General features: G+C 49.3%; 4 protein-coding genes across 19 annotated transcripts in view; 1 reads left to right on the forward strand and 3 right to left on the reverse strand.

Moving 5' to 3' along the window:
• Positions 1-15: 15 nt before the first annotated feature.
• Positions 16-2864, reverse strand: SPAG8 (sperm associated antigen 8). Of its 4 annotated transcripts, none has more exons than XM_082694781.1 (7): positions 2133-2864; positions 1328-2039; positions 1035-1131; positions 811-856; positions 611-725; positions 432-494; positions 16-327 (listed from the first exon to the last, which is right to left on the reverse strand). In XM_082694781.1, exons 1-7 carry the CDS (start codon positions 2168-2170, stop codon positions 139-141), a joined length of 1260 nt encoding a protein of 419 aa, XP_082550907.1. In that variant the 5' UTR covers positions 2171-2864; the 3' UTR covers positions 16-138. The 4 variants fall into 4 exon arrangements, 3 of the variants coding, with proteins under 3 accessions (XP_082550907.1, XP_082550906.1, XP_082550908.1); XM_082694780.1 differs by having other exon boundaries at positions 1035-1209; XR_014301729.1 differs by having other exon boundaries at positions 276-327; positions 432-510; positions 1035-1209.
• Positions 2865-2982: 118 nt separating this feature from the next.
• Positions 2983-5337, reverse strand: HINT2 (histidine triad nucleotide binding protein 2). 2 transcript variants are annotated; one of them, XR_014301730.1, is made up of 5 exons: positions 4965-5337; positions 3663-3803; positions 3461-3565; positions 3276-3377; positions 2983-3161 (listed from the first exon to the last, which is right to left on the reverse strand). XR_014301730.1 is itself a non-coding variant. In XM_082694802.1 (5 exons), exons 1-5 carry the CDS (start codon positions 5280-5282, stop codon positions 3070-3072), a joined length of 729 nt encoding a protein of 242 aa, XP_082550928.1. In that variant the 5' UTR covers positions 5283-5332; the 3' UTR covers positions 2983-3069. The 2 variants fall into 2 exon arrangements, 1 of the variants encoding a protein (XP_082550928.1); XM_082694802.1 differs by having other exon boundaries at positions 3276-3348; positions 4965-5332.
• TMEM8B (transmembrane protein 8B) overlaps positions 3811-26527 on the forward strand; it is a 43318-nt gene continuing 20601 nt past the window's right edge. For 2 of the 9 annotated variants that reach the window (XM_082694751.1, XM_082694752.1), the window contains exons 1-3: positions 4568-4690; positions 25156-25345; positions 25705-25912. Coding sequence is in view for 5 of the 9 variants with exons in the window: in XM_082694753.1 (XP_082550879.1) it covers positions 20093-20636; positions 25156-25345; positions 25705-25912 (942 nt within the window). In the remaining 4 variants the exon portion in view is untranslated. The other 7 variants (XR_014301725.1, XM_082694753.1, XM_082694746.1 and 4 more) reach the window with 5 other exon arrangements.
• Positions 9021-19595, reverse strand: FAM221B (family with sequence similarity 221 member B). Of its 4 annotated transcripts, XM_082694765.1 has the most exons (8): positions 19119-19595; positions 16962-17058; positions 15943-16858; positions 15651-15794; positions 10127-10237; positions 9756-9953; positions 9450-9569; positions 9021-9309 (listed from the first exon to the last, which is right to left on the reverse strand). In XM_082694765.1, exons 3-8 carry the CDS (start codon positions 16856-16858, stop codon positions 9128-9130), a joined length of 1671 nt encoding a protein of 556 aa, XP_082550891.1. In that variant the 5' UTR covers positions 16962-17058; positions 19119-19595; the 3' UTR covers positions 9021-9127. The 4 variants fall into 4 exon arrangements, with proteins under 4 accessions (XP_082550891.1, XP_082550889.1, XP_082550890.1 ...); XM_082694763.1 differs by lacking the exon at positions 16962-17058; XM_082694764.1 differs by lacking the exon at positions 16962-17058 and having other exon boundaries at positions 15943-16906.

The following is a 26527-nucleotide window of genomic DNA, read 5'->3' on the forward strand; positions in this document are numbered from 1 at the left end:
ATAGCAGTCTCAGGGTGAGAGAGAACTCTTTATGGAAAGCCCCTTTACCAAGTACAGACAGAATCACCTTCCTTCCCACCTCTCCAGTACAGACAGAAATGGATTCTGTATTCCACACCCCTCTTCCCGCCTCAACTCTTAGATAGTAGTTCTACCCATTTCCCCACCGTGTGCTCCCTGACAGGCAAGGGAGGATATTTCTCCCAGTTGGTGGGAAGAATTCTCAGGTTCATAGGGCAAAGGCTGCCCCAGAGACAAAGGCACTGGTGTTGAGAAACTGCAGTTCTTCCGGAATGGTGTGTCCAGTGTCTTGATGTTACTGACACCCTAGGGGAGAGCCAGAATGAGGACAGATCCTGCTCTGCGCCAAGCCTGAACAGAACAGCCTCTTCCCCTCCTTCTTCTCCCCGACTCCCAACACCCTCACCCACCGGTAGCTGTGGTGCCCTCTGTATCCAAAAGGTTTCAGGCTGCTCCTGACGGTAGTCATGAGGCTGTAAGGGAGAAAACCTGAAAAGCTCTTGGTTTGAATCTTCCTCTCTTAACCTCTGCTACTTTCCCACAGCCCATTAGAAGCCAGCTGTACAAGTGGGATGAGATAAGCTCTCACCTTGGTTGGGGCAGGAGGCCCGGCGTGGACCAGCTCCTTTCCGTAGTCATGGTGTGTCACAGACTCGACCTCAGAGTGCTTCCCTGTGGGTTCCTGCTCTGCCTGCACCTCTTTACTATATAGTCCTGGGGGATGTCAGAGCCATTCTTTCCAAATTTTTGTCTTCCCCCATCCCCTTTACCCTTCTCCCAGCCTCTTACCAGATCTGATGGTGCAGGAGCATCTCCAGCATGGCTTCCCGCTTTCCTGTGGGAGGGCAGGGAGTGGAGAGAGTGGGGGAGTCTGGTTAAGAAGCAGGCACAGAAGAAACAAATGTGAGAAAAGGAAGGAAAATCTACCCATCAGACAATCCATAGTCCTACTAGAAATTCTTTTCTCTCTCTTTTCTCTAATGGGCTCATGCCCATTCTCTCATGCTTCCCACCTCGAATTGGTTGATAGTAGTTTCGTGGGGGCTGGTACGAGTCTTTCTGGGTGGTGCTGAAGGACATTGCTGACTGTTGCTGTTGGGTCAGCAGTCCCTGGTGTCCATGTCGGAAGAAGAAACTCTCAGAGCCATCCTGCATGCTTGGGACTTGATCCAGGTGATTGGTGGCTCTCTGTGGGCCCCAAGGTGAGTGACCAAGATATCCTTTATGGTACCCACCCTCATCATAAACTACTGCCTCCCCCAGGAAACTGGGGGCAGTCTTCAGGAAAAGGCTGAAACCTTAATACCTCCTCCTCCCAGTTGTAGAGAAGGCAGTGTCCCCGTGGCAATGTTTCTTTGAGAACCTTACACTTCTCTTCAAATTGAGGGGTCTTCCATTGCCCTCGTGCACCAGGTTCTGGGACTTGCAAACTTTTCCAGGGTTGTTTCTGAGGTTCCCAGCAGCAGTAGTGATTCCAGCAGGAATAATTAGGGATCAGCTCTGACCCAAGGTTTCTGAAGCTTGGGAGACTGCAGAGGCTGAGCTGAGGGTCATGGCCACAGTCTGGACTAGGTCCAGATTCAGTGGCAGGACCAGGGCCAGAATCAGAACCAGTCCCTTGACCAGAGTCACAGCCAGGGCCAGAGCCATGGCCAGGACCAGAACTGGAGCCAGTAACAGGGCCAGGACTAGAGCTACGGTCATTTGTAGTACAGGGATCCTGGGTGAAACGGGAAGCATAGACAGGCTCAACGCCAAGTCTCCTCTGATCTATCTTGTGGGTAAAGCTGGTTCCAGTGCAGGGCTCCCCAGGAAGACTGTCAGAGGAGCGGTCCATGAGAACGCTCGGTTCAGAGTAGCGGACTCGGGTCTTCGTAGATAACGCATTGGTTTTGGCAGTGGAGGCAGCTGCAGCTGCAGTAGTTGCAGCTGCCAGGACCGACCTAGGACGGCCATCCAAAGGAAACGGTTCTGAAGAAGACCTGAGCCCTCCAGCTCCAGGCTGCACGTCCAAAGATCTAAAAGGAAGCGAATACGTCAAAAGCGCAGCCCAGTAAGTCGGCTGACCTTTCTTGTACCCTTACACCTGCAGCCAAAGCTGCCGCTCTCACCGAGACCGTGATCCCTTGGTAGACTCGGTGGTCTCCATCTTCCCGCAGCAGCTACCGGGTTGCCATAGAGACGGCAAATAATTCCAGGAGTCTGCGCAGAACTAGAGCAGGGCGGAAGTGTTGTGTGGGGGTGAAGGCAAATTCTCTGCGGGGCGGAAGTCTTCAACCTGCCGCTGTCTGGGAAGTTTGCATTCCATTCAGACTCCCTTCCGCCTCAGCCCAGCTTTTAAGGTTCCGCTGGCCTAGGGTCTTGCCTTTTACACTTAGGAGTGCTTCTTTTGAGGCTTTCTAAGGTGGTTCTTTGTGTTGGGGACAAGCACAGGGCTGGGGTATCAGACTAAAGCATACTTGGTGTACTTGTGTAGGGGCAACAGTAGTTTCCCTTCAGTTCATTCTCAAAAGTGGAGGTAGTCTTTTTAAAATGTTTAAGGCTGAAAATATATTAGACAACTCAAAAGCAAAATGATAAGACATGGGGATCAAAGGGTGGCAGCCTTTTTCGTGTGGTTACTTCTTCAGTAAAAGGCCCTCATGTTGAGGCCATCCTCCTCTCAGACCCCCTAGAACTTGGCGTGGCATCTGAATGAGGGCCAGGGTTGAGCAAGTCTCATCCCTGGGTTTCAGTCTCTTCCTACTCACACAGGCTTATTCCTACTGCTACTTTTCTAGAAGCTTGACCCAGGTGGATCATTAGTCATGAGGGCTCACAGACCTATAGGTAAATACTTCTTTAACTACAGGATGGGCCTCCTTAATGTCTCTCAGTCCACAGTTGATAGAGATCATTATGTTTTATCAGCATTCTTTCCTATTTGTGGTATCTTTATATATTTAAGACAGTGATCCAAAATCGAGGGAGAGCAAGTTTATTAGCATCATATTCATTCCCCCCACCCTCCAAGCATCCAGGTCTGGGGTTCTTGGTCAGTTGGTAGGTTCAACCTGGAGGCCACTGGAGCTGTCGACCCCCAAGTACGTGAATGTGCAGATGATACACAGACTGTGCACCCAGCTTCCCATCATTGATCACTGAAATAGAGCATGGGGTTATGAAACATGGGAAAGGTCAAAGACTAAAGATCAGACTGAGGGACAGGTTTGAGAATTTATAGGTGAGGGGCTCAAGGGCCAAAAATCACTCACCAAGTCGGTATCCATCTCCCAGGCCCTCAGCCTTTGCTGTCTTCTTGGCCACAAGGAGAAGGTGTCCTAGAAGCTACAGGGAAAGGGGAGGGAGACAGGTGGCTTCATTTACAGGGAGCAAAACCTCTAGCTGTTGTCCAGGGCTCCCCTGCCCCAAAGCCAAAGGTTGGCTCTGTTCTTCCCACCTGCTGGTCCTCTTCTTCAGCCTGGCTAATCCGAGGAATGGGCTTCTTAGGAATGACAAGGAAGTGCACAGGAGCTTGAGGCGCCACATCACGGAATACAAGACACTGGGAGTAGTGACAGGCCAGAGGCCACCATGTTACTTTTTAACAGGCTGATGTATCTCACAAGTTCCTAAGGGGACGAACCCTAAAGGCATCCCACCTGCTGGTCCTCATATAGAATATCAGCTGGGAGGCTTCGATCCAGGATCCGGGAGAAGACTGTTGGGGCTGCTCCCTTAGGAGCTGTCTGCTGGGCCTTGGCCACTTCATTTCCATCAGTCACACCTGCAGCTCCTCGGACCTGAAGGTGGGTCAGACATACCGGAGGGAGGGAGCTGAAAATACCTTCCCCATATAGTGAGTCAAGGCTGGCAGAGGCTGGGTTCTGTTAGTCATTAACTTCATCCTTCTAAGAACCTATTAGTGTTTCCCATCCAAAAGACAAGTTCCTAAATTTCAGAACATCAGCAGCAGAGAGTAGGGTTATAGTGCTGAGCTTGGTTAGATGAAGGCTATATTACAATGCAGGATTCAGCAGTGCAATTGATTCCTGTTGCTAACGTTTCTAGTAAATTAAGTTACTATTCGGAAGAAAGGACACAGGATGAGAACTGGACACTTAGGTCCCAGTTCTTCTTTTACCACTGAATTACCTTAAATAAATCCCTCCTCTTGGCTTTAAATATAAAATAAAGGGAGTGGTTTGTATCATCTTTGAGACCACTGGAGCCCTTTCCATTTACTCACACCTTGTTACTAAGTTTCCACTTATTTCCATTACCCGTTGCCTGCCTGATCTTTCAGTTGTGTTACCCGTTTTATTGAAGTTTGACACAAACACGTCTTGGTGTCAGATCTGACCTCTGACTGTGAATTTTAACTTCAGTCCCTTAAATCAGTGAAGGGAAGAATTATGTGAACTCAGCCCCAGGGGATTGTGGGTAGGGAGGCCCCAGTTTCCCAGGGGCTCAGAGAAGGCTGAAGTCAGTGTTGTCACATTGTTGGAGAAAGAGGTGGGATGAACCTGACCCCTCTGACAAGTGGAGAAGGTGAGAGGTTAATACGTGTGCTCAGGCGGCCAGGGGCCTGACAGGGGCAGGAGACCGGCTCCGAGAAGACAAACCTCACTTCCTGCAGGGGGCGCCGAGGAGGCTGCCCGGAGCAGGCGTTCGGTCACCTGGGTTTCAGGTAGGCTTATAAGGCAGCAGCCAATCCACTGACCTTTCGCGACCTCGGCGCCCCAGCCGGTGCGGGCGTCGGCCACCGCCGCCCACCAGCCCGACCTCACCGCACAGCCCCGGAGCTTGCACTACGGGAGGGGCGCCGTTCCTTGCCCCGCGTCCGGGCTCCGTTCCCGCGAGACCGCAGGGTCGCGCGCGCCTGGGGAAGGAACGCCAACCCCCGGCCTGGAGAACGGCAGTGCCCGCAGGACGCCCTCTGCGCTCCCACGGTCGCTTCTCACCTGTGCCCCCCGCGGCCCCGCCACAGCCACCGCCCTGCGCGCCACGCACAGCCCAGCAGCCAGCGCCAGGGCGGCCGCCATCTTGCCCCTCAGTCGCCGAACCTTTCTCCGGGCCCCAGTACGCTGGCCCCGCTGCCAGCCCGAGGTGGGTCCGCCCGGGAGCCGGCGAGCGGCAGCCATTGGCTCCGCCGGCCGCTGCGAGCGAGCCCTACCATCCCATTGGTCGCGTTCCTGGGCCGCCTGCTGCCCTTTAGTCCAGAGGGTGGCGCCGTTCACTCCGCTGGCTCCGCCACTACCCCGGAGGCGGAGTCTTTTCATCCCATTGGCTTCTTCTGCCAGCTGGAGGGCGAGTGTTCTACTCCATTGGCCTCGACTTCTGGTCAGAGTGAAGGTTCCTTCGTCATTGGGCCCCCTAAGTAGTTTCGCCTAGAGAGTATCTCACTCCATTGGAAGGTTTAGGAGACCAGATGGGATTTTCCTCCAATTGGCTCTGCTGCACCGTACTCGTGTGGCACCAAGTCCCCTAAGGTCGTAGACCCTCTCCCGGCATTGGCCAGGGAGAGGGCGGGTTCTGAGAAAGCTCGGCGCTGGCTGGCTCCGGGAACCACCGCAACCCGTGGAGGCCAAGGCCACGGAGGGGGGCGGGGCGGCGGCGCCAGGCGAGTGGGGCGGAAGGCGAACTGGGAAGGGGGTCCTATAACCGGTGGGATAGATACCCAGCTTCCTTCCTACAAGGGCATTTCAGCCCCTTGAGCATTGCAGAGATTTTTAAATTTACTCACCTAAGGGCAGTTTCTCCTTAGTTTATGTTCTTGTGTCCAAACACCAAGATTGAAGATTCTGCAGTTTGTTTTCAGGGCATCCCCCCCACCTTTTTTTCCCTTTCTTTTTAAATGGGGGGTGCGACGGGAGGGTCCTGTCTTTACCACACGACTAATAAGCAAAGGCATAGGTATCCAGTGTGCTTTCCTAATCAGAAATGGTTAGCCTTGCGCCTGGCATTTTCAGTTAGGTTTGAAGAACAAGGGAAAATGCGTCAGAAATATATTTTGTTTTGCCGGAATATATATATATAAAGATTTTATTTATTTGAGAGAGAGACAGTGAGAGAGAGCATGAGCGAGGAGAAGGTCAGAGAGAGAAGCCGACTCCCCATGGATCTGGGAGCCCGAAGGGGGACTCCATCCCGGGACTCCAGGACCATGACCTGAGCCGAAGGCAGTCGTCCAACCAAGTGAGCTACCCAGGCGTCCCCGGAATATAGATTTTTGACAGAAGGAACAGGGGTCACAGAGTGCTGATATACTCATACAGTTAAGTTTTAGTATGACTTCAGGACGCCTGAGTGGCTCAGTTGGTTAAGCAGCTGCCTTTGGCTCAGGTCATGATCCCAGCGTCCTGGGATCGAGTCCCACATCGGGTTCCTTGCTCGGCAGGGAGCCTGCTTCTCCCTCTGCCTCTGCCTGCCATTCTGTCTGCCTGTGCTTGCTCTCTCCCCCTCTCTCTCTCTGATAAATAAAATATTAAAAAAAAAGTTTTAGTATGACTTCAACACTTAGAACAAAAGCCACCACTGTATCTTTAGGGTTTTTTTTTTTTTTTTTTTTTTTTTTTTTTTTTTAGCGCATGTCCTTGACATAGATAGGTGCTCAATGATTGTGGAATGAATAACAATTGGTGTTTCATTTGCTTTCATAATATGTAATATGCTAAAATATATATGTTTAAAACATTTAATGTTTAAAATGTTTTTAAATATTACATAATATGTAATATTTCATAATATGTAATGCCCCTGACAATCAATTTTCCATATTATTAGTCTATGTAAATATACTTTGTAATGTCTGCCTATTATTTGTTTTTAAGATTTTACTTATTTATTTGAGAGAGAGAGAGAATGATCGGTGGGATGGGGGCAGAGGGAGAAGACAGAAGCAAACTCCCTGTTGAGCAGGAAGCAGGATGCCTCAGCCCATTCAGGGCTCTGTCCCAGGATCTGGAGATCACCACCTGAGCCCAAGGTAGATGCCCAAGTGACTAAAGCCACAAAGGCACCCTCTGCATATTATTTGAATGAGTTTTCACAGTAGCCATTCCTTTACTGCTGACTATTGAATTAGTTTTAGTGAATGGTCATTATGGCGCTAATTGCATATCACCAGCCAAGAACAACTCTTTACTTCCAGAGATAGTAACCACATTTGCTATAGCCGTATTATTGTTAGAAAGTTGTTTTATCCTCCAAAGGGCAGACATTTGATCCTTTACTTTCCCCTAGGAGTTCTAGCAGTCCAGATTGCCTCTCCTCCTTTGGAAGTATAGCTAGCTGGCCTTTTCTGTGCCCTAAAGGTTACATGCAGTTCTCTGTGGTGCCTTTGAGACCACAGCAGCCCATAGAGCTGCTTTGGAAAAGCTCAAGAGATGAGAGGAGCTGGGATCTAGGAAGGGGAAGGAAACTGGCCAGGCATGGTAGACGACAACAAAGCGCTTTGAAACTGGTTATTTCTTTGGGTTCTCAGGGAGAGCAGGTAGCACAGCGATTATTATTATTTTCTTTTTAAAGATTTTATTTATTTATTTACAGAGAGAGAGAGAGAGTGAGATCACAAGTAGGCAGAGAGGCAGGCAGAGAGAGAAGGGGAAGCAGGCTCCTCACTGAGCAAAGAGCCCGATGTGGGGCTCGATCCCAAGACCCTGAGATCATGACCTGAGCCGAAGGCAGAGGCTTAACCCACTGAGCCATCCAGGTGCCCCGCGATTATTCTTTTACAGAGCCAGAAACTGAGGCCCAGAGAGGGCTTGCCTAGGATCACAGAGCCCATTAGAGCCAGAATCTCCTACTCCTTGTAAAAATAACTATGATTCACTGATTTTGGCCACAGTCACTGGTTTTGGCCCCTTGCCCACAGTTCTTTACTCCATTCTTTGTGATCCCTGGCAGATGCTCTCATATAAGAGCTGCAGCTCTCTGTAGGTTCTGACGAATGTCTCCTGTACTGATCCCCACCACTACATCAGCTACTGGACCTCATTAGAGACTTCTGTTCCTTTGTTCTTTTTTTTCAGTTTGTCAGTTGCTTCCTGGCTTTACTTTCTCTCCGTTTGTGTGGTCAGTTCTCCCCACATTCCCAACCCTTCTTTTTGCTTTATTTTCCTGATCATCCTTCCTGACACCCTCCCATCATCAACTATCAATCTAACTCAATCTAACTATTGTGTTTCTCTTCCTCTTTAGGTTCCTGCTTCCGGCTGTACCTGAATCCTCAACTACCCACTGATTAGGATTTTCTGTGATTCCCCACATCAGCCTACCCAAATCTCCTCTCTCCTACTCCCCATTCCTACCCCTTGCCTTCATGACCAGCAACTGACCTTGTCTCCTACTTCACAGGTGGAACTTCCACAAGATCCTGCTTCCTGCAGCTCAGTGAAGGCCCATCATTTTCCTTCTTCTTTCCTCTTGGTCTTAGGAGGTGGTGGTTCTCCTGTCCAGAGCAAATCCCTTCACCTCTGCCCTGATCTCCATCTCTGGGATGTCTCACCAGGCATCTCTTTCTCTCTTCTGTATCCTTCAAGATCTTCCTTTACTGGTTCCTCCCCCTTTCCCTCCTAAAAATTGCTTCTTGACTCCACATCTCTCTCTGGATATTGTCTGACTTCTCTCCTGCTCTTTTCATCCAAGCTTCCTAAAGAAACTCTTTCAGACTTACTGGGTTTGGTTTCTGCCCCCACTGCATCACTGAAACTACAATATCTGAAGTGCCCAAAGATCTAATTGTAAAATCCAGTGGACATTTTTCAGTCTTTATTACTGGCATCTCCAACTGCATCCAACACCAGTATTCACTCTATTCTTCCAAACAACCCCTCCCTCCTTGGCTTCCTTGAAGGCACTCTGTCCTTCTGATGCCAGAACTAGCAGCTCGAATGTGGTTTTGGTGGAAGCAGGTGGCTTAATCCAGCCTGTCTCCTTTGTGGTCCTCTCTCTTGCCTGCATTAGGTGCCAACTCTAAGATCCTAGGATCTATCTGCCCCATACAGAACCAGGCCAGATTCCAGTGGCTTCCCTTTTATTGATGATTTGAGCCAGGTTCAAAGAGGCCTGCGCCAGGTGTTGATAGTGTCTGTGCCTGGAGGAGGGAAAAGTAGAGGTGAAAGGGTCAGGTATGGGGGTCAGACATAGGGTCAGGCCAGAGGCTGTGTGGGCCAGGAGGCCCCGGGGGTCTGCAGTGGGAGCCAGGATGGCCAGAGGGCCCCTGCTTCTGTAGAGCCTCAGAGTCAGAGTTGCTGACGATGGCTTCTTGGAAGGTAGGCATCTCTGCAAAAGGCATATAGTCTGCTCCTGGGGGTAGAAACCGATGCAAGTATGGGGTGCAGCGGGTGAGAGGGTGAGGTAGTCCTGGACGGGATGGTTGAGGGTGGGAGCACCTTCCTGCCTGGCCTTCTGACTAAGACCCCCACTGTTCTAGGTTGCCCCCTCACCATGAGGCCTCCCTCCTCGTCGCCGGGTCTCCTCAGTCTCAAAGAAAGTTTCGTGTTCCTCCCAGCGACGGTCACAGGCCGCACAGAGGAAATTAGACTCGAAGCAATTGCAGCAACAGCCTGGGGCAAGGAGAAAGCCAAGACAAGTATAGGGAATTGGGGTTTCCCCCTGGGCTGACAATATTCTCATCTCTTCCATACCAACCACAAACCCAGGTTTCTTCTACCAGTTCCCCTATCCTTATTCCCAAACTATTTGCATCCTACCCATGCGCACCCCTGTACTCCCCTCACCCTAGAAATTACCTTTCACCCTGCAGGGATGGGACCCAGTAGCTGTGTGCTCTTCATGGCTGTGTTTGCAGCGACATTGGGCCCTCCAGGCCTTGGGGTCAAAGGTAGCTCGTCTTTTGAGCCAGAACTCACCCACCTCCTCTGGGCGTGATGGGATAAAGCAGAACATGAGGCAGCGACATTGGCCCACATTGCAGGGCACGGATATGTCTAAGGGAATGGGGAGAAATGTCTAATGGGAATGGGGAACGGGGAACACCTAATAGGGCCAGCCTTCCCATGCCAACTCCCCCCATCCACCATACCAACACAAACACTTTTCTCTCATATGGCCAGAGTATAGTTATCCCTTCCCCTGACAGGAGCTGGTCAGTTCTCCCTACCTGAGATGATCTGGTGCTCTTTCAGCAAGTGTCCACAAAAGCATTTGGACTCATCTCCAATTCGGAAACAGTCCCATAGATAATGGGGGCAGCGCCAGCCAATGTAGAGACCTGAGTGTGGAGGGATTAACAAGGAAAAGTGAGAAGGAAAAACAGCGCAAACCCCCTGCCCAAGGCGTTCTCACCTCTCCCCCTAGGTGTATTCACCTCCACCCATGAAGTTCCCATCCCCACCCCTTTAGACTTTTTCCCACCAGGTTTTCTCAGTGTTCCACAAGGGTTTCAGTTCCTTTCCCACCCCAGGATCCACTCCATCTCTGTTAGCCTGTCAGAAATGACTGAAGACTGTCTTCAAGATTATAAATGAAATTTTGTTTGAAGATGAACATGAATCTCGCCAAGTTCTCTGTGACTGTGAAGATTCCCATCTCTTCCCCTTCCCACATTAAAGCCCAACTTTGTTTTGTTTCCTTGAAGTGTCTAAGGTGAGGGAAGGGAAGATGACTGGCCAGGTGTAGAGGAGATGGTGAGGACTGGCACCTCAGAAGCATGGTCGTTGAAGGCACCAGAGGCAGAGGAGGAGGAGTTTGGGCAGCTCTGAGACCAGGAGAAGGGCTTTCCTCACTTTTCAAGGTTCACACCTTCATATTTCCTTTATGTGTTCCTGGTGTTACGGAACTAATGCTGTCTATGAACTTGAGAAGGTCTCTCTATGGTTCTCTAAGAATCAGGAGAAAGAGGTAGATCTGAAGTCATGAGTGGTGAAGATCAAGAAATCGAAGCTTGTGAGGCGAAGAAGTATCCCTGAGAGCAGGCACCAGTGAGATGCCACAAACTTGAGAGCCTGGTTTCCACAGTGGGATCTGAAACTGGCTTCACAGGTCGGCAGTACTACAAGGCAAGGGTGGAGCCATGTAAATGTGGGAGGAGAGCCAGAGAGTACATTCCACTCGGATTTTTTCACCCTTCAGGAGACCTGAGAGTACTCCAATTTCTAGGCAAGAATCCTGGAGGAGTCCTCATGGAATGGGACATTCAGCCATAGGACCCATTCCCATTTAAAAGCTATGGTGAAGTGTCACCTCCGCTAAAAAGTTTTCCCTGACTTCCTCTTTCTGTCTAGGGGCCCATGTTTTTTGACTTTTCCCACTACTCCTATCACAGTACAATGCATTGGAATAAATTTTTTCACTTATGTTTCTCTTAAACTAAGTTCTTCTAAGGAGAGGTCTGGCTTTTCATTTGCATCTCTTGTCCTAGCTTAGGGCCTGGCCCGAAATAGGTGCTCAGAGAGCACAAACTCCTTGACTGAGTAAATGAAGGAGGAAATTCCTTCAGAAGGGAAGAGAGACCCTGTATTACAGGCATATCCCTGAAGTTAGTGTCCTCTGGTCTTTGACTTTGGCCAGGGCCACAATTCACACTTCTGTGCCTAATTAGTCTAGGTTTTCTTGCCTTACCCATGGTCTTTCAGGGTCTAAAGCCTGTCCAGATGTGGCTTTTGGCTTTGCTACTTCTGTCTTGATACTGACAGCCCACAGTGCTAGCGCCCCATTACACCAGCAAGGCTTGGTCGAAGGGGCAGCGTATGGGCAGAGTCACAATGGAGGTGAGTGGGGGCCAGGATTCTACTAGAGGAATTCTGAATTCCATCCAGAGACTGAGCAGATGAGGTGTGGAAGTGAAGGAGAGTCAGTTCCCATAGATTGAGGTCCTGCCTGGGGGCCTGGGAAAGTCAAGTCCAAGTACCGATATAGGAGTCAGTGTTCTCTCAGATGAAGACTAGAGTTTAAACAGAGACTGGCAACTATATCTCAGATTCCATTTATAGGTGTCCATGCTCTTAAAGTGGGACAATTGACATCAGGCCATGTAGTCCAGAGTGGAACCCTCCTCTCTCTGCTCTGATTCCAAACACTCTTCCTGTTATAAGTGGACAAGGACTGGCAGGGGGAGGAGGCATTATCTGGGATGCCATTTTGACTCTGTACAAGGTGATTCTATGTAGTTTCACCTTAAGAATCTTTGCCCAGGGGCGCCTGGGTGGCTCAGTGGGTTAAGCTGCTGCCTTCCGCTCAGGTCATGATCCCAGGGTCCTGGGATCGAGCCCCGCATCGGGCTCTCTGCTCAGCTGGGAGCCTGCTTCCTTCTCTCTCTCTCTGCATGCTTGTGATCTCTCTTTGTCAAACAAATAAATAAAATCTTTAAAAAAAAAAACAACTTTGCCCCAAGCATTTTCACTGCAAACATTTTCACTGCATGATCAATTGGCCATAGACAATTTTGCCACAAAAGATAAAATTACAAAAAAAAAAAAAAAGATATTCATTAAAAAGGGCATAATGAAACATGGAAACTGAATATCAAAATTAAAAATGGCTTTATTGCAAAATGCAAAAAAAATGAATTTAAAATGTATAGGACAGATTCATGGCAATACCATGCAAATAACTGATTTTATTTTGTGGATCTTACCTAACCACTTGTCTTCAGAGTCTTACATTCATAGTATTATACGTTTTTGTTTTTTGGTTGTTTTTTGTTTTTGTTTTTAGGGTTATTTTTGGCGAGTTGATTCATCAGTTTGTTTGTTTGTTTTGCTCACTGATTCATCACTTTTTTTTTTGCTAAAATTCTCCCCTTCATTAAGAGGTATCAGTTTCCAAGTACTAGGATACATATTTGTAACTGAGCTTTGTATGGTGTTCTGAGAGCTTTCTACACTGCTCTTTGTTCTCAACAGATTGCCACATGTCCATTGATAGACATTCCAAAGTTGTATGGGAAGTTGTGTGGGTTTAAAACTCTGTGTCACTGTGTAGACAATTATGAAGCCCAAGATTTATGTAATATAACTGTGTCAATGGAGAAGTGAAACCAAACTGTCAACCAGTTGATGAAACTAACAAACTGCCAAACCAAACTACCAACTAGTTATATTTTTTATCTTTTATGGCAAATTGCCTTATGGTCAATTAATTTTGTGGTGCACTATTTGTGGCAAAGGTGTCTACGGCAGAGATGTTTACTCTGAAAATACCAGACAGGGACAATTGATTCCATGCTCATATAATCGTATTTGCGTGATAACATCTCTTTTTGCTTAGAACATCTCCATACAACATACAGCTATCTTTACGTGAAGGATGTCTCCAGTCCAGACATATAGTCAGGTATCTTCAGACTTTTTCAACAGCATGTTCCGCCAGCTCTTCAAGTGTGGTACAGCCAATTATTCCTTTCAAATCTGGCCCTCAAGCTTTGTCCTCTGTTCATCCAAACACATACTTATCATGCATCGTCTCTGTTTCACTAATGGCATCATCATCCAATCAGTATCTAAGCCAAAAACCTAGGGGTCATTCCAGGCATGTCCTTCTCTCTTATCCTATACATCCAAAGATCCAAAGGTCAGTTTTACCTTCTTAACATTTCTTGAGCGTTCTATTTATCTCCACCTCCATGCATCTACTTCTGACCTGGGTTATTATTACCACTGCCCAATGTAGTCTTCCTATGTGCAGTCTTATCTTTCTGAAGTCTACACTACTGCTAGGGCAGTATTTCAAAACCACAAATTTGCTCATGTTATTGTCCCACTTAAAACCTTTTAGTAACTCTCAGTTGCCCTTAGGTTATAATCCCAACTCTTGAGCTTTGCACAGAAATGCCTGTACACTTTTGCCCTTCCAGAGCTGAGCTCTGAGCTCTGTTCAACATTTCTTGCACTTTCTTACTGGCACCTTGCTCTCATATCCCACTTTTGACCTGTCCACCTCTTCTTACTCATCTTACAGATTTCAGCTGAGAAGTCATCCCTTCCAAGACTTATTCCCTGAGCACCCAAGATTGGGTGCCCCTTTTTTTTCTGCTTATGAGGCACTGTGGACTGACCTCACTCATAGAAATTATTAGAATGAATTATAACTATCCTTTTACTTATTGGTGTTTCTCATTAGAGTACACATTTTGTTTTAAAGATTTATTTATTTGAGAGAGAGAGAGAGAGAGAGTAAGAGAAAGCATGAGAGCAGAGAAAGTCAGAAGGAGAAGCAGACTCCCCATGGAGTTGGGAGCCCAATGCGGGACTCAATCCCAGGACTCTAGAACCATGACTTGAGCTGAAGGCAGATGCTTAACCAACTGAGCCACCCAGGCGCCCCTAGAGTACACATTTTTTGAAGGATTTTGTTTTTGACATCCCACCAGCTACTGCTTCCACACCTGGCTCAAGGCCTGGCACACAGCTGGTGCTCAGTAAATGCTGACTAAATAAAAGAAAAGCTTACATTTGATCCTTCTCTACACAGCACACATACTGATTCTCTAGGGACTCAAGATCCCCAATATTAGGAGGGAACCCTAAATATCTTTTTCAGGGTTGAATGACACTTGAATTACTACATAAAGCTTCCTGTTTAAACAGGAAAATGAAGAAGTTCCTTGTGGAGAAGTACAGCAGCCTTAAAAAATGAAGAGCAGACAGGAGGTTCTGAGAATGACCTTGCATTTCCAGGAAGAATAAGGGTGACAGAAGATGTTAAAATAAGCAAACAAAGCCATTTCAATGCCTGAATTAAGACAAATGAGATCATTGTGACTTTCTTGGCCAGGGGTAGAGGGGGAAGGGTCTCAGCATGAGAATGAGGAGAGTAAATTGCATGGAGGAGTGAGAAGACATAGGATTGCCTGGTTGTCTTTATATCTTAGGCCCATCTAGTTTCAACATAGCTCTCTTACTATCATAAGGGGAAAGGAAGTATGAAAGACAAAAATAAATGAACTCCTGTCTATTGAATTGTCTAGAAACCCCAGAATCTGCAGAGCAGGTCAGGATGGCCTTCATTCTGAAGGTATTTGCTATAGACATGAAGTTCAGCAACACAGGTATACATGCTCGCACCGGAGGGCATGGGTTTCCATCTGCACACCTTTTATATGCAGGCATACATAAGCACAGCATGCCACTTATGGGACTGGCAAGAGTACTGATTCTGGGCTGAGACTTGGAATCAATAGGGCTTGAAGATACCACTCTCCTCCTTGGTGAAGAGACTCACAGGTTTTGGGTACCTTGGTGATAATGGGTCTGGCATGCTGGGTGACAGCCTTTTAGTGAAGTTCCACCAAGAGGACCAAGGCCTTTTTCCATGTCAGAGCCACAAGTCTCCTGGACTGTCTAGGGTCCTGGGCCATCTCTGCCTTAAGGTCTGTTTGGTCCAGGCTTTCAGAGCCCTAGATGTGGGTCTGGTATATGGCCATTCTTTTTTTTTTTTCTTCCTTTTAACAACTTTAGTTTAGCTTCCTGTCCCTCCCTGGGCTTTATATGAATATCCCCACTTTTTTCTGTACCATGCTATCCACATTGGCCCACCTGGCTTCTCCCCTCCTAGATTAAAGTCAGTTAGCATTGCCATTTCCACAAGGGACAGCAATCCATTGATCAGGGCAGGTTCCCTGGTCCAGTTGGATTGGAGGATGGCCATGGCCTGTCACAGGCTTCTGAAGGGCTTTCTGGGCTCACCTGTCTGGATGGCACTCAGGGCTGCATTCTTCTCCCATTGGAAAAGATAGTTCATCTGAGCACCGAACTTCTCTCTGGGCCTTGCCTTAGCCACTTCCACCAGCTCTGTTTGCTTGGCAGGGACCACTGGGTGGGCTGTGTAATCTGGGAAGGGAGAAGCTGAGTAACCAAGGAGAAGTGTGGAGGCCCTAAAACTAAGAGAAGAGGCCAGGTTAAAGAGTAACCCAATCCCCTCCTCCTGGGGCAGGTATAAGACGGTGATGAGAATGGGGTAAAGTGCAGGCACAATTACGGCTAAATCCTTTCTTCGCCTTCTTCTTGCCCGGCTGTTGTCCTGGCTGAGCTGTGTGTACACTGCTGTCAGTGGCCTCCACCTGCTTCTTGTCCTCTCCTTCCTCTTCCTCTTCCTTTGCAGATGTGTCCAGGTGGACTGGGGCTGAAGGGCTTGAAAGGGAGTGCTTTTGAAGGCTCTCATACTCAGAGATCTGGCTGGACTTCCTTCTCCACAAGACCTCATTGGGTGAATACTTAAAGAGGTCTTCCTCCAGAGTATCAGGGGAAGATACAGGAACATGGTCTTGTGATGAGGTATGAGAAAAAACACGTTTCTCTGGGTCCTTAAAGATGAGAGTCTCCAACAGGGTCTCAGGCATAGGGGTTTCCAAAGGGTTCTCAGAGTATCCTACAGGGGTCTCAGAGATAGAGGGCTCCAAAAGGGTTTCAGAGGTATAGGTCTCTAAAGGGGCCTGGGAAGTGGATGGAACCATAGGCGATTCAGAAGTGTGGACTTCTAAAGGGGTCTCGGAGATGGAAGTTTTCAAAGAGGTTTTGGAGGTGTGGGTCTCTACAGGGGCCTGGGAAGTGGATGGAATCATATGAGATTCAGAGGTGTGGGCCTCTAAAGGGGTCTGAGAGATGGAAGGTTTCAAAGAGGTTTCAGAGGCATGGGTCTCTAAAAGGGCCTGGGAAGCAGGTGGCACCATATAAGATTCAGAGGTGTGGGGCTCTAAGGGAGTCTCAGAGATGGAAGGCTCCAAAAGGGTTTCAGCAGCAAGGGGCTCTAAGGGGGTCTCAGAGATGGAAGGCTCAAAGGGTGTTTCAGGGATAAGGGGCTCCTGTGATTCTTCGGCAGAGCGGTCCTTTGAAGAGGGGTGCTCCTCTGTATCCATGGTGCTATGAGGCTCTTCTGTGACCTTGTCTGCTTCCATCTAGTGGTAGAATAGGGTACAGCCTTCATTAGGTTGGGACTGGAGGGTCTGCAAGTCAGAGTACAGTGGGGGTTATGGAATTAGGATAAGGATTTCCGTGCACCTGAGATATAAGGGGGGAGCAAGATGATCTTTGGTGCCAGGAGGTTCTTCTGTGTGCCTAGACCCCATGTGACATGTGGCCACAGATTGTGAGGGAGCTGGAATTTAAAGAGAGAAAAAGTCTGAAACAATCAGAATCCCATCAGTAGATGGTAGTAGAGGACCGTGACCTAGGAGGGAGACTGAACATAGCAACTTGACTAATCCAAGAGCAGGTCTGGGACCTTAGGACCATGGAGGTCAGGCAGTAGAGTTCTAGAGACTGGGATACCAAGCCAAAGTGGGGGTTTGCTCCTGAGTACAAGACAATGCCACGATGCATTAGGCAGGGCCCTGAGTACAGTCTGGTTTTGTCTAGAGACCACATACACCCTCCCTGGATGATGTCACTCATGGTCAAGGCTTCAGCTACTTCTAGCTGGTATGTGGATGATTTCTTAAATCCATACTTCCAGCTCAGACCTCTTTTAATCCCTGTACTTAACACTCATACCCAACAGCTTGTGGGACATGGCTAAATGGATGTCTGACAGGGCATGAAAGCTGAACTATGGGAATTATTTTGGTCTTACCCTTTCCCCTCAAACCTCATCTACAAATAGGTACTAAGGACTATATTTCCTATCTTCTAAATAATCCCCAAATCCACTCTCTCCTTTCTTTTCACTCTAATTTTGTTCAAGTTCTCAGAATTTTCTACCTTGATTATGTAGTAACTTCACCCCTCTGCCTCCTCCAGCGTATTAATCCACTCAGCCATTCTTTCACTGATTTATGTAACTTCTGCTTTTATAAACAACTCAATCTTACACTTTCACCTGGGCACTGTGCTAAGCACTGGACTCAGTTGAAAGAACCTGGGAGGGCGCCTGGGTGGCTCAGTGGGTTAAGCCGCTGCCTTCGGCTCAGGTCATGATCTCAGGGTCCTGGGATCGAGTCCCGCATCGGGCTCTCTGCTCAGCGGGGAGCCTGCTTCCTCCTCTCTCTCTCTCTCTCTGCCTGCCTCTCTGCCTACTTGTGATCTCTCTCTGTCAAATAAATAAATAAAATCTTTAAAAAAAAAAAAAAAAAAAAGAAAGAAAGAACCTGGGAAGGAGATCTGGCTAACCAAAATGACAATACAGATGAGTTGGTGTTGTGCTGGGGTAAGCTCAGGATGCTCTGGAGTGGGGTGTGACAAATTTGTCTTGGAAGGATGTCCAAAAGAAGTCAGTCCACATTATTGACCCAAATGAGATCTTTCTAAAAACATAAACCTAACAATGGCATTCCTTTGCTTAAAAACACTCAATTGGGGGCGCCTGGGTGGCTCAGTGGGTTTAGCCTCTGCCTTTGGCTCAGGTTATGGTCTCAGGGTCCTGGGATTGAGCCCCAGGTTGGGCTCTCTGCTCAGCGGGGAGCCTGCCTCCTCCCCCACCTCCGCCTGCCTCTCTGCCTACTTGTGATCTCTGTCTGTCAAATAAACAAAGTTATTTATTTATTTGACAGACAGAGATCACAATTCGGCAGAGAGAAGGCAGAGAGTGAGAGGAGGAAGTAGGCTCCCCGCTGAGCAGAGAGCCCAATTTGGGGCTCCATCCCAGGACCCTGGAATCATGACCTGAACCGAAGGCAGAGGCTTTAACCCACTCAGCCACCCAGGCGCCCCAATAAATAAAATCTTTAAAGAAAAACAAAACAAAACAAAACACTCAATTGTCTCAGCCTAAGGATTAAGTTTAAATTTCTTGGCCCTGACATTCAAGGCCTGTCATTATTTGTAATAGAGCCTAAGGATTCCAGCCTTAGCCTTCTGTGGTCCCTACTTTCCCGCCATGCTCCAGAGATACTAAACACACCAGTTAACATTCATTAGAGTCTTTCCAAAGGGGAACTTTGGGACATTAAGTACGGAGAGAGGTAGGGTGATAGGAATCTGACCAGGCATTCAGCAAGAGGAAAAAGATACTTGACAGTGGAGAACCAGAGGATGGGAGGAGAAGAAGGAGAAAAAGAAGGGGAAGAGGGAATTGTGGGGAGTAAACGTGGCGGAGGGGGGAGTGTAAGGATGAAAAATACAGAATGGGAGGGGGTTGGACTGAGTTGGGAAGGGGCAGAAGGTGTTAGGAGGGGAGTGGTATGAGAGTTTGGAAGAGGCGGCTTTGGAGAAACCACCTACCTCTGGGCTTTGGCTTGGCTGTTACAAGTCCTTCCTTAGGTCACAATCTCGTCTTAAGCTGGGAAGGGGAAATGTTAGCGAGGGGTGGATAGCTCTTGGATGAGACCCTCCTTGCAGTTGCTATGTAATGAGAAGCCTTGCCTTTAAGTCTACCACTTAGGGAGGGAAGTTGGACACCTGCAGAAATTTGCAAAGGAACTCTGGCCAGATCTGGGGGAGGGTGGGACGGGGAGGGATGAGGGGTTCCGGGGTCGATGAGGGAGGAGCTTGACTGAAACCTCTGGAACCCCGGCCGGGAGTGGAGGGATCCGTCACCAGGGCAACTGGAACGCCCAGGAGTCTCCGTGGCAACAGCACTGGTCTCCAGAGGAGGCTGCGTTGGACCCGGAGGGGACGAGCCTAGAGGGTTCACTTCTTTTAAAGGGGTTTGCGGGATCTCTGTGAGAGTGTTTGGATAGTCTGCGGACATCTGTGGGGACGTCTGTAGGTGTCTGGGTTTGTAAGAGTCTCTGTAGGGTTCCTGTGAGATGTCTGTGGTTCTATCAGTGGGGGCTGTGAGGATCTGAGGTTGGCAACCGGGCTCCGAAGCTGGGGTGAGAAAGGCAGGGGATCAAGGGGCTGGGGCGGAGTCTGTCCTCGGAGGCCCGCAGAATCAAGTTGGAGACCAATAGAACAGGGCAGGGGGTGGGCTTTACTGAGAAGAACCAATCGAGCTGATAGAGGGGCGGAGCGTCATAACTACGTCAGACAGAGGCCGCCGCCGCGGGGCCTGGTTATCGCCGGTCCAGCGCAGCCCGGAGTCGCCCAGGCCTGAACTCCTACCCAGGTCCCCGGCCTGGCCTCAGCCGGCCTGACCCCGGCCCCGGGCCCACGAGGACACCGAAAGCCACTCCCTGGGGGTGGGGAGCGGAGCCGTGGGTCAGCTCTGCGCGCGCCCCGCGCTGGCCTGTCCGGCCCCGCCCCCGCCCCGGGCCATGGCCCAGCCCTTGTCCCGGCCCCTCATCCTATCCTCATCCAGCCCTTGGCCCCCAGCCCCGCCCTCGCCCCGCTTCCCAAATTGGCCCCTGCCCCGGCCTGGGTCCCAGCGAATGCCCAGATCCGAGTCTCAACCCAGGCCCCCCCTTCAGTCCAAGTCCCAGTCCCTGTGGCTGTCCTGGCCTCCGACCCCTCCTTTGCCCTTGTTCCACCTCCTGTCACAAATCCCAGCCCAACCCCTGTCCCAACCCCATTCCCAGTGTTTGCTTAAACCCGGGGCGCAAATCCTGCCCTTGCCCCAGTCCCCATTACAGCCCCTCCTTCCATCCCATTCCTTGCCCTTGTTCAAGCCCCAGTGCCCAGCACAGCCCAATCCACTATCTCAGCCTTTGCCCTCATCTCTGTGTTTACCCAAGTCTTTCCCACTACCCACCCCTTTCTCTCATACCCTGCCCCTCTCCCAGCCTCGACTCAGGTCTGGGCTCCAGCTGCCGCCAGCCTTATTGCTGCTGTTGCTGTTCTCTGTCCTTGGCCCAGGGGCTGGTGAGTGCAGAAGCAGGAAGATTGAGGCAGGGATGGGGTTCTGGCAGGGAGGGGTGGACTGGAGGGATTCAGGAGACTGGGACCTGGGCAACTAGATCACTGGGGAGGAAGTCGGAAGAAATAGGGAGGAGAGAGGTCTTACACAACTGAGAGAAACTGGGAGGGTAGGAAGAGAGGAAACTGTGGGCTTGAGGCTCAGCATGTGCCTAATAGTCCTCAGGACAGAGACCCCAAGGTTTTCTTTACTGGTGGCATCCTGACCCTGCTTTGACTCTTGCTTTTCCAAGAAGGAAAACTTGGAAGCTTCTTCTGCAAGGGAAGTTCGATGGGGGAGGTATGATCCTATATCAGAGAGCCTCTAGTCCAGTGTGGGAATATTTAGGCTGAACTTTGAGATACTGGGCATGCATTAAAACAGGGTTAAGAAAACAGTTTTGAGAACAGCATGTAGCAAACAGATGGACATGAGTTAGTTTTCTGCTTGTAATGAGTCTTATTCCAGATAAGCTTGATTTGCTTAGGAATAATTCCTGATACTTTTATTTATTTATTTTTAAAGATTTTATTTATTTATTTGACACAGAGAGAGACAGATTACAAGTAGGTAGAGAGAGAAGGGGAAGCGGCTCCCTGCTGAGCAGAGAGCCCAATGTAGGACTCCATCCCAGGATTCTGAGATCATGACCTGAGCTGAAGGCAGAGGCTTAACCCACTGAGCCACCCAAGTGCCCTCCTGATACTTTTAGAGCAGTCTTGAAATATAGAGGCCATTTTATAGATGGGGAAACTGAGGCTCAGTTATGGGGCAGTTTTCCCAAGGTCATACAGCTTGTAAATGGCAGTACTGGGGCTAGAAAAAGTTTCCTAATTCCTGTTTCACACTAGTGTTTTGTTTTGTTTTCACTGCAACATATGCCTGATAGGAAAATAGACCCAGTTGAGAGAGGATTGAAAGCACAACCTGTCCTGTCTTCTGTCTGCTCACACAGGTGCTTAATCCACAAACTCTTCCTCATTTGCCAATTGTCAGCCTAGGAGCACCATCCAGGGAGCAAGTGATTCAGAGAACGGGAGGGGTGGAAAGTGGGAGCAAGAGGGGGTCCTGGCTGTAGGAGATAGGCCATAAAGTTGGCCGCATCTTAAGGAGATGACTGTAGTCTTTATGGCCTCAGCCCCCAGTCCCCTCTGGCACTCTAGATAGGATGGAGATGTGCCTAAGGGAGTCTTTGGCAAAAAAATAACAGAGCATCTGGGGGGGTGTTGAGTTTCAGTGAGCTTTGGGGACCTAGTTCAGTGTATAAGCTTGAGGAGATTAGTACAGGCCAAAGGTCATGCCCCTGCAGAAGTGTCCAAGCTCTATATGTGTGTTCACTGGCATCTGCGTACCTATGTGTTTGTGTACGTGAGGGGGCTGGGGAAATACTGGTCACGTGAAGTGTGTATGCATGCTTGTGGTTAGTATGTTCTGTGGCGTGCATATGAGGCCCTGAGTCCTCTGAGTACCTATGTTATTGCATGAGGGGGAGAGTACGTGTTGTGGCCACACATATTCCTCTTCAGTTCTTCCTTCTCTTATAAACAGATCATGAAGTGTCACCTTCCAAGTGCATTTCTTAGATGGAGGCAGTGCTTGCTACCTCCCACAACATCTAGGAGTAATCCATGTGCCCCTAGCCTGACTCTTGGAAGGAAGGGGCTATAGAGAGGCTCAGTGTTGATGACTGCTGCTGGCAAATTGGGCAATCAGTAGAGGTAGTAGCCAAACCAGTTTTTCAGTTTAGGTGAGGGAGAATCTACTATTGAGCCCAATTTGTAGCTTCCATCCCTACCAGCATGGCTTCTTTGTTCATGAGCCCATTGAGCAAGCATAGGATGGCTAGGGGAAGAGGGGTGCTGACAGCCACAGAACTGTAGGAAGCTCAAAGATGTGGATTAAAAGATGATTGTCTAGAAGCAGGTTCAGGTGCTTTGGGGAGAATTGTAAGGAAGCTGGAAAAGAGCTCTGAAAAGGTTCTACTAAGGGCTGCCCTTCGTGTTGTTAATAATCCCTACCCTGGTGGTTGTGGCCTCGCCTGCAGAGGTGCTCTGTGACCTGGTGGTGGTGACAGGTTTCACCTGAGGAGAGGCTGGCAGTGTCACAGGACCATCACAGCACATCAGAGCACATAGCATAGTGTTAGTAAATGCTTTTTGTTGGCTTCAGTCTCATTTCAGGAATGGAAGGTACCTCCTGGGTCTCCTGGTTTATCCTAATCCTTGGGTCTTTTCCTTGGGCTCGGTTGACTGTAGTTGCGTAGCTCAGGTGTGCCTTGCCATCCCAGGAAGTGACCTTTTGTTTTACTTAGTGCTGTCACTAGCAGGACCAGCCTCTGCCTGTGTGTGTGTGCACGTGTGCATGTGTGTTTCAGATGGTGGTGGAGAATCACCATAGGTTCATGTGGAAGCATGGAACATCCAGGACAGGTTTGTCTGAGCTTGACTAGGGCTTTACTCATGCTTTCTCTGGGACACAGCTCTGTAGGCCATTGTGAAATGCCAAATCAAAGCTTAGAGTGAATGGGGCTGTGGACACTCCTCTAGCATTTGCTCTCAGAACTTCTAGGTTCCTCCCACCATGTCCAGTTGCTGCTCACTCACTTTTCCCACCAGCCCATCCTGTGACCTCTGTAGCCCCTGGCCACTTTTCGGGTGGCTTAACCAGTTTCCCAGTTCTCCAGGTCTTGCCATGTTCCTTTGAATCACAGGGGTTTTTTGTAGTTGTACTTTTGAACTTTGTGCTTATCCATTGTTTCCCAAAAGTCATTAGCTGCTTTTCACCACCCGTTCTCTGAGGGTCTGCCCTGAGGGCCTGGCCAGTATTTCTTCTTAGCAATAGCGGTGGCCCATCCGATGACCCATCCCTAGTACCAGCTTTGGGGAGGAGAAGCTCTCCCCTAAACCCAGCAGAGGGTGCTCCAGAGCTCCACTTCCTTGTAAACAATAGTAGCCAGGCCATTCAGTTCTTGGCTTCTGGCCTCCTGGTTATCAGAGCTCATTCCGAAAGGGGGCAGGTTTTCCTTGCTGACAGTTGAGACTGATCACGTGGTCTAAACTGGACTGACTAGTCCTTGGCTTTGAAGCCATGGCTTTGAAGCTGAGCATAGGCCAGTCTAGGGCCAATATTTACATACTTTGGGACAGCTCCCTGCAGGGTGACCTTGAAGTTCAATAGCACCTTCCTTTCCAGTGTTCCCTCCTTCAGCAACCTCCCTTTCCCAGATGCCTCTTTCTCCATTATTTCAATACCTCATCTTGAGGTATAGCTCCCATTTCTGGAAGGGAGTTTGTCAGTCTAGGTATGCCCTGTGGGTATTTACTATTTGGCTAAAAACACTCCACCGCAGTTTCCCCTCTACCCTCTGCTGTGTCCTGAAAACTGCTGGCCTTCCAGCCTTCTCATCAGTCCTGGGGGCACCCTTCTGTGCTTCTCTAGGGCAGATCTTAAGTTTCCAGAGCAGTCAGATTTCTCCAGAACTTTGCCTGCCATCAGGGACACTCTTCTATGCCTCTGAGTTACTGGGTGATTTTCACTGTCAACAGTAGTCCGAGTACCCATGCATTTGCCTGGAGAGCTGCTGACACCAGACTTTTTTGCTCACCTTGGCTCTGCTGTGAACAACCATGATCAGGTACTTGTATTTTGACACTTCAATTGGAGATGACCAGTCCCCCCAAGCCCAAGTGTGAATATTTCCAGGTGGTTTGAGATTCCACTGAGTCACTGACTGACTGCATCACTGGGCCTCCCTCTGGGGAAACGCCCTCTGGTTGCTCATTCGGAATCCTACAGGACCTGATGACTCCCCTCCTCTCCTGGGAGTTCTCATGGTGGCCTACAAGCTCCTGTTTTTGCCTCTGCCACCCAAGCAGGCCCCTTGCATCCTCACCACACTTTGCCCCCCTTGTCCCTCCTGCCCTGAGCCAGTATACAGACAGCTTTTGTGAAGCTTCTCAGGGTTTTTACTGCTCCTGGAACCACAGGGGAATAGAAAGGGAAAGAAAATAAACAAGGAAGTTACACAGTTCAGTGCTGACTCCCGAGCTCCACAGGTGGAGTTCTAGTCTGTTCAGTGGCCAAAGAGCCCATGTGTTCCTCTGTCTGCCCCCCCCCCCCCAAACACATGCCATTCACACCTCTGTTTTTTTAAACTTGCTAAGAGAACAATGACTCTTCAGTGAGGGATGCTGTAGGGGTATATAAAGGGTCCTGGTTTAGGATGTAGTGAGATCTAGGTTTGAATCCTCAGTTTGGTCTAGGTTTGAGCCTCAGTTTCGTTATCTGTAAAAACAGGTCATTTTTCCCCAAAGTCATTATAAGGATTAAAACAGATGATGACTAGGCCACCATGAGCCTCAGCTCCTGGCTCAGGGGAGAATATTTGTTGAGTTGGTGCTATTGGTGAGGAAGACTGTGTTTCTGTTGCTTAACGAAAGTACCCTGTGTTCAACCCTGCTCTTTTCTCTCTTGCCTACTCCCCAGGAGGCCTCTTCCTGACTGACTACTCCACCTGCTCACCCCGAAAGTTGAGCCCATTCCGCTCCTTTGCCAGCACTGAGCTCTTCCACTTCCATGTTCCCGAGGACACATTCCTGGCTGTTTGGAACCTCATCATCTTCAAGGAGCAAGGAGGAACCTTTGGGGACCACTGCCCAGACCAAAGTGTGACTGTGTGAGTGTCTGAGTTAACATTCTGACACCCACCTCCAATCCTATAGCACTTTCCAAACTACAGTGTGACTGTATGAGTATCTAAACTGACCTCCTGGCCCTGTCCCCTCACCCTTGTCCAGACTGAAGTGTGACTGAGTAAGGGACAAAACTTCTGTCTCCTGACTACTGTTTGTGTGAGAGCCTGAGCTGATGTTTTACTCTTTATGCCCTGACTCCTGACCTGAACATGTTGCTGTATGTCTCAGTATGGGGAATTCACTTGTGTTATTGGCAATGAGTGACAGTTCTTTCTTTTCCCCGTTTCCCGTCTCCCACCCCATTGCCTATTGTCTTCCTCTTCTCATTCTGGTCCCCCAGGTATTTCCGGTCCGGGGCACCCCCTGTCATCAATCCCCTGCACACACACTTCCCAGGGGACACGGCTGTGCCTGGGGTTTTCTCCCTGACCCTCAGCTGGACACTGCCCAACCGCACCTCAGGCATCTTTAACGTCAGCAGCCCCTTACCTGGGGACTGGTTCTTGGCTGCCCACCTTCCCCAGGCCCATGGCCACATCTCTGTCAAGGTGGGTTGATGCTGCCCAGGGTCGGAGGGGGCCAAAGTTGCTTCTCCATATCTGCTGAATCCCCCTCACAGGCCACCTGACATACCAGCCTTGTGCCAGGGTGGGCAACAACATAAGGGTGGCTAGGGTGGCCCATGGCTAGAGGCCAGCAGTTTACCTGGTGGGCCAGAGGTCATGATCTTTTGGAGGCAATTTGGGAGCCTTAGGAGGACATAGTGGGTGCTGAAGGGAAAGTGCAGAGTCTGGAGTCAGTCACAGGCCCTGGCACTGTGGAGGAGTGTCCCTGTTAGAAGGTGTAAGGGTTATTCAAGGTGATCAGAAGTCAGCCAGGGACTGGTCATATGCTGCTGCACAAACCCAGGACTGGTCTTGTTCTACATCTTGATTGGTGATAACCCTGCAGACTCTCATAGGCTCCAGCCCAGTTATTGGTCCATCTGGGAGAAAACATTCCTCTCCTATCATAATTTCAGCTCCCTACACCCTCTGGAAGGCCACAGGAGAACACTCGGGGACAGGGAAATCCTTTCCTGTTAAAAGGAGGCCTTGGGCAGCTGGTGTCTGTCCTGACTGTTGCTTCCCTTTTCTCCAAATGTCAGCTCTGATTTCATAGAA

This window comes from Mustela nivalis (assembly GCF_964662115.1).
Source record: "Mustela nivalis genome assembly, chromosome: 13".
NCBI lineage: Eukaryota > Metazoa > Chordata > Mammalia > Carnivora > Mustelidae > Mustela > Mustela nivalis.

Excerpts from the sequence above, each read along its gene's own strand:
- SPAG8 (XM_082694780.1), bottom strand. The coding sequence starts at position 2,170 with ATGGAGACCACCGAGTCTACCAAGGGATCACGGTCTCG. Across the intron at positions 1,210-1,327 it reads TCTACAACTGGGAGGAGGAG|AGAGCCACCAATCACCTGGA; the intron begins GTATTAAGGTTT and ends TGGGGCCCACAG. Across the intron at positions 328-431 it reads AGAGGGCACCACAGCTACCG|GGTGTCAGTAACATCAAGAC; the intron begins GTGGGTGAGGGT and ends GCTCTCCCCTAG.
- HINT2 (XM_082694802.1), bottom strand. The coding sequence starts at position 5,282 with ATGAAAAGACTCCGCCTCCGGGGTAGTGGCGGAGCCAGCGGAGTGAAC. Across the intron at positions 3,566-3,662 it reads TTCTATATGAGGACCAGCAG|TGTCTTGTATTCCGTGATGT; the intron begins GTGGGATGCCTT and ends CACTACTCCCAG. Across the intron at positions 3,349-3,460 it reads CTGAAGAAGAGGACCAGCAG|CTTCTAGGACACCTTCTCCT; the intron begins GTGGGAAGAACA and ends CTTTCCCTGTAG.
- FAM221B (XM_082694763.1), bottom strand. The coding sequence starts at position 16,858 with ATGGAAGCAGACAAGGTCACAGAAGAGCCTCATAGCACCATGGATACA. Across the intron at positions 15,795-15,942 it reads GGCGAAGAAAGGATTTAGCC|ATTACACAGCCCACCCAGTG; the intron begins GTAATTGTGCCT and ends CTCCCTTCCCAG. Across the intron at positions 9,310-9,449 it reads ACGAGGAGGGAGGCCTCATG|GAGCAGACTATATGCCTTTT; the intron begins GTGAGGGGGCAA and ends TTCTACCCCCAG.